The 5,499-nt window shown below is 55.8% G+C and overlaps 1 protein-coding gene across 1 annotated transcript in view; it reads left to right on the top strand.

The window, feature by feature from the left end:
* Nucleotides 1-1,111: 1,111 nt before the first annotated feature.
* FMOD (fibromodulin) overlaps nt 1,112-5,499 on the top strand; it is a 5,588-nt gene continuing 1,200 nt past the window's right edge. Inside the window, exons 1-2 of the mRNA XM_010008308.1 lie at nt 1,112-1,323; nt 3,438-4,448. Of these exons, the coding sequence (XP_010006610.1) occupies nt 3,458-4,448 (991 nt within the window). The 5' untranslated portion in view covers nt 1,112-1,323; nt 3,438-3,457. The remainder of the gene's footprint in view (nt 1,324-3,437; nt 4,449-5,499) is intronic.

Consider the following 5,499-nt stretch of genomic DNA (forward strand, 5'->3'; position numbering starts at 1 on the left):
GCTTCCTGGCAAGGTCCCCACTGTACAGCGTGTCCCTCGCAGCCCCGGCCACCCCACACGCTCCTCCTCCTTCCAGCAGGGACCCCAGAGTGATCATTGCAAGGCTCCCCAAGGGAAGAGGACGTTTTGGCTGGGAAATGTCGATGGCAAGCAAGGAAAAAGCAAGCCCAGAGGGGTATCTGGCACCTGCTGAGATTCACTAAGTAATTCCAGGCTCCTGGGAGGACCTGGGCGTGCTGCCGGGGCCAGCCATGGGATGGGGACAGGAGCTCAGTTCCCTGCTGGAGGAAATGCTTGGGCAGCCCTGGAAGAGTTGTCCCCAAAGCTGAAGTACACAGAGAGCCAAGATGGGGACTGGGGGGGCTGTGACAGCACCCAGCACTCCCCCACTTTGCAAGACCCTCCTGGGCAAGGCTGGTGCTGGGAAGCAATGAGGCTTGTGGCAGGGAGAGCCCCAAGCTCTGCTGTCTCTGCCCAACTACAGGTCACCCTTGACACCTGCTCCTGTCGTCTGTCCCCCCACAGCCACCCCCAGGTCAGCCTCGGGGGGTGGGACAGACACCCCCATCCCAGTTGGATGGGCACAGCCTGCAGAAATGCCAGCTTGGCATCAGTCCCCTGCCAAGCTGAAGACAAATTTTTGCTGTCACAGTGGCCCTTTGGTAGGCAAATTATTTACCTTGGATGCTGCAGCCTTATCGTCCATGGAAATGTTTATCCTACATATTTAGTGGTGGGACTGCACAAACTGAGGCTTCCTGGGGAAGGAGCTCAGGCTGCAGTCAGAGCAGGCACTAATGTCTCTCCCCCTGGTACTGCAAAAGTTAAAGCTACTTGCTCACTTCTCCCTAAGAATCACACCCTCAGCACCTCAAAATCTGATCTTTTTTTTTTTGCCTGGCAGGAGGCCTCCTCATGGCTTCCTGATGAGAATCACAGGAGACCTAACAACAGCCCTTTTAAAAAAACAACATCCCCAATTCCACTAACTCGTTAAACAGAGAGAGCCTGAAAAGTGCCAACACTCCTATGAGAAAAGACTGGAGAGAGGGAGGGAGGGAGGGAGAGAGAGAGAGGGAGGAAAGAAAAAGCAGGTTATTTATAACGCCAGGCAGCCTTAGGGTCTCTTCAGTCTCTCCTGCAAACTGGCTGCTGCTGGGAGGTCACCCCTGCCGAGCCCGTGACCTGCAAGCACAATATTTGATTTGGGATCTAGGGCGGGCACCAGGCTTTGCAGAGCAGGAGACACTCTCACATGCTGCTTGACACACGGGAGATCCCGGAGAAGAGCAGCGAGGCTTTGGGAAGGAGGCTCTTAGCTTGGTAAGTCCTTCTCTGTATTTATTATGTTGGGGTTTTTTTTATTATGTTGTTTTTTGAAGCCTGATTTCCATCCCCTCGCCGGCTGCCACCTGGAGCACATGCCAACCACAGGGGTGGCACAGCTCCCCAGCCACCACGGAGGGGAAATCCTCTCTCCCTCTACCCACATCTCTTGCCACTCTGGCAGCTTCTTGCCCACTTTGGCCAAGAGCTGGACACCTCCAGCCATGGACACCCAGGTGTGGGCAGTGCCTGCTCTTTGCCTCGCACAGCCCTGCTGGGTGAAGCTGGTTTCATGCCTGGCACAGCAGTGATGGGCAGAGTCCATGGCTGACCATGGGCTGAGAAATCCCTTGCTCCAAAACCTGCTCCCTCCCAGGGTGAGGAGCTGATCCCATTACCCTGCAGCCTCTGGCATGGGAGCATGGACACCAGGAGGTGACATGGATCTCATGGCCAGCACACTCACCCCAAAACCAGAGCTGGAGCCCACTGGGAAGAAGCAGCCTCCAAATGAAACAGGAGACTGCTGAGGACACGCTCTGGGGTTACCAGTATGCTGAAGAGGGGCACTGGGAAAGGTGGACAGGCCCGGTGGAACAGTCCTGTCCTGAACAGAAGTTCAACACCCCCAAAGAAAGAGCTGCCTGGGTGGAGAAGCCCCTGTGCAGAGCTCTGCTATTTGAGCAGGCAGAGTGCCCTGGAAAGCAGGGAGGAGGAGAAGAAACTCCTCTGTGACTGCCAAGCTCCCCAGCTCCACGCAGCATCCCAGAGGACCACGTCTCATCCACCCTTTGGCGGAACAAGCGCATGAAGGAGGAAGGAGGGAGAGAAGGAGGAAGCCAGGAGGGAGCCCTGCCTGCTCCATCCCTCTTCTCCTCCAGCAGGAGTAGCCTGCCAGGGTGCCTCGGTGGCAGGGCAGCCCAGCAAACTGTGTCCTCTTTGTCTGCCAGAGAGACATCCCCCCTCACGACGGGCTGGGGACACGGCCAGGTGTCATGGGGTGACCCCAGGGCCACCCCTTGGCACGGTGAGTTGGGCCACCAGCCCATGCTTGCGGGTTGCCTGCAGGGCGGGAGAGGAGCTGGCAGGAGCAGCCCTGCAGCCACGTAGGAGCCAGCAGGGGGGAGCAAATCCGGCTCCTCTCCCCCTTGGAACAGCTCGGCCCCATGGATTTCCTGGAGGCATTTCAAGCTGCCTCACTCCGGGCCGCTCTTCATGCTCCTTTAGCCCCAAGATGAGGAGCCAGGGTGACCCAGAGCCCTCCTGCCATCAGTGCCACCATGTGCCAGCTGCCAAGACAAGGGGCTCAGGGAGAGGTTTTCCTTGGCTCCAACCAAGCCCCCTGCCCTGCTCCCATCAGGGTGCCAGCCCTTGCCAGGCTGAATCCCACACTATGGGTCCAAGCACCAGGTCTGGTGATGGCTCCTTCTCTCCCTGGTCACCTCACCCTCAAGGAGCCAGTAGGTGCTGCCCCTTTTCGTGTCGGGGCTGAGCTCAGGAAATCCAGGCTGGAAAGTGGTTTTCATGTCAAAAAAATGAGCCAGAACTTGTTTACCAGGATTTACATCAATCCTGAGCAGCACGAGCATCCTGCTTTTTTTTGTGGGGGAAGGGAGAGCTGGATGAAACCCACAGTGAATGATGTTGCCAGCAAGGGTAGCATAAATATAGCTCCATCGAAACATGCCTCGAGCTCCATCAACCTGTTCCTGCAGCCACCACTCTCCTCCCCTTGGCCCAAGAGCAGCCAAGTCCTTTCTCCTCCCTCCCATGCAGAGCCAGCAGGGGCAAATCCCAGGCAGCTCGGGGCAGGATTGCATGACCTTACACAGATTTGGGCCACATGCCCCATATATCTCCACCCTCTGCTCTGTTGTAACAGAAGTACCCATAAATAAAGATTTTGCAAGAAAATATCCTCTGGGATGGAGGTTTCTAGAAGGCCTGAAGTGAAAAGGGGGTGAGATTCACTCAGGCCCCCTGGTTCTCCAGCTCTGCCACCAACCCCACTGGATTCTCAGGCCTTGAGATGCAGCCCACCTGCCTCTACCCCTTACACCAGAGCTGACACTACTGATAGTTTGTTCCCTCCCTATTTCTCCCTCACCCAGGTCCTTCCAGCACCAGCACCATGCATTGGGCCACCATCCTGATCATTGCTGGACTCTGTGGAACCTCCCTGGGTCAATACAATGAAGAAGAAGACCTGGCCTGGCTGCAGTACTACATGAGGCAGTCCCGCATGTCCTCCTACAACTACATGCCCTACTACGAGGATGAGAACACCCCCTATGTCTACTCTTACCTCCCAGCTCCAGACACGGAGCCAGAGCCTGGCCCTGAACCTCAGCAAGCGCCTTCCTGGCAGTGTCCCCAAGAGTGTGATTGTCCCCCCAACTTCTCATCAGCCATGTACTGTGACACCCGGAACCTGAGGTACCTGCCCTTCGTGCCTTCCCGGATGAAATACGTTTACTTCCAGAACAACAGGATCACTGCCATCCAAGAGGGAGCTTTTGACAATGCCACGGAGCTGGAATGGCTGGCGCTGCACAACAACCAGATCTCCAGTGAGAAGATGGGCAAGAAGGTCTTTGCCAAGCTCAAAAGACTGGAGAGGTTGTACATGAACAACAACAACCTGACCAAGGTGCCCAGCCCTTTGCCACGGACTCTGAGAGAGCTCCACTTGTCTTATAATCAGATCTCCAAGGTCCCCTCCAATGCTCTGGAGGGTCTGGAGAACCTCACGGCTCTGTACCTCAGCCACAACTTCATTTTTGAGATGGGAGCATCCCTCAAAGGGCTCAAGTCCTTGATCCTTGCTGATCTGAGCTACAACCACCTCAGGAAAGTCCCTGATGGGCTCCCAATGGCTTTGGAACAGCTCTACCTAGAATACAACTACATCAACACCATCCCTGATAACTATTTCAAAGTCTCACCCAAGCTGCTCTATGTACGGATGTCCCACAACAGCCTGACAAATCAAGGTCTCTCTACCAACACTTTCAACAGCAGCAGCATCCTGGAGCTGGACCTCTCTTACAACAGGCTCCAGAAGATCCCCCGTGTCAGCACCAACCTGGAGAACCTCTACCTTCAGGGGAACCAAATCAATGGTGAGCAGAAACGCATCGACCAAAGCGCGGCGGTGCCATAGAGGGGTGGGGAGGTGGGGATGCAGAACCTGTGCCTCCCTCTGGGAGACTGGCTGGGGTCATGGTGTGAGCAGGAAGCTGGTATTTGGGAGACTCCCAGGTGGCCCTCAACAAGGCAGGAATGGGGCCTGTTGTGTCCCAATAGCCATGGAGAGCTCTGAAGGCTCCCATCGTTGCACTGGTTTCACCCAACCTTTAGCAGAAGTCTGAGCATCTTCTGGTTAGAGAGGCCAGAAACCAGCTGTGGGCAGAAGCTGATGCACCAGGTGGAGAGGGAACTGTGGCTTTAGTCCAGCATTGCACACAGGCTGGGGGGTCACCAATAGGGTGGACAGAGGTGGGAGGTCCTCACAGCCACCATCACTATACCTGGGAACACACATCACCCTGGCCAGTGCTAACACAGAGGACAGGGACATTCCCAGGCTGCAGCCCCTTTCTCCAGCCCCCTCTGCCCACCTCCTTCCCTGCAGGGCATTGGCACAGCCCAGGGCTCCAAAGCCCTCCCAAAGGGATCCCCCCAACTTCCACAGCTGAGGGGAACATCCTTGCTGGGTCTGGGACAGACAGGAGCTCTTAGTTATTAGAGCCATCAACGCAGCATCTTCTGCCAGGACTAAAATTCATTCCACTTAATACACAAATAAATAAAAGGAACAGATTGTTCTGGGGCTGCTATTTATAAAAATATGCTAGGGGGGAAAAAAATACCAAACAAATTAACTCCCTCCCCCAAAAAAACCCAACAACTAAGCAATCTCTTGGAAAAACCCAGGCTTGTCCCTCTCACCTGCCAGGTCCTGAGGGCAGGACCGTCCCGGAGCGGTGCTGGAGCCGCCGGGCCAGCCTGGGATGAGGAGGGGGATGTGTTGGTGCACCCATCAGCTGTTGCAGAGGAAACACACAACCCCGCACCCAGGATCCGACAGCAACACAAAAACAAGGACAGATTTCCAAGTGTTTGCTTTCAGACCGGGCTGCCGGCACCGGCTGCCCGCAGACCCCCCAGACC

This window comes from Chaetura pelagica, unplaced genomic scaffold (assembly GCF_000747805.2).
Source record: "Chaetura pelagica isolate M959 unplaced genomic scaffold, ChaPel_1.0 scaffold152, whole genome shotgun sequence".
Taxonomy (NCBI): Eukaryota; Metazoa; Chordata; class Aves; order Apodiformes; family Apodidae; genus Chaetura; species Chaetura pelagica.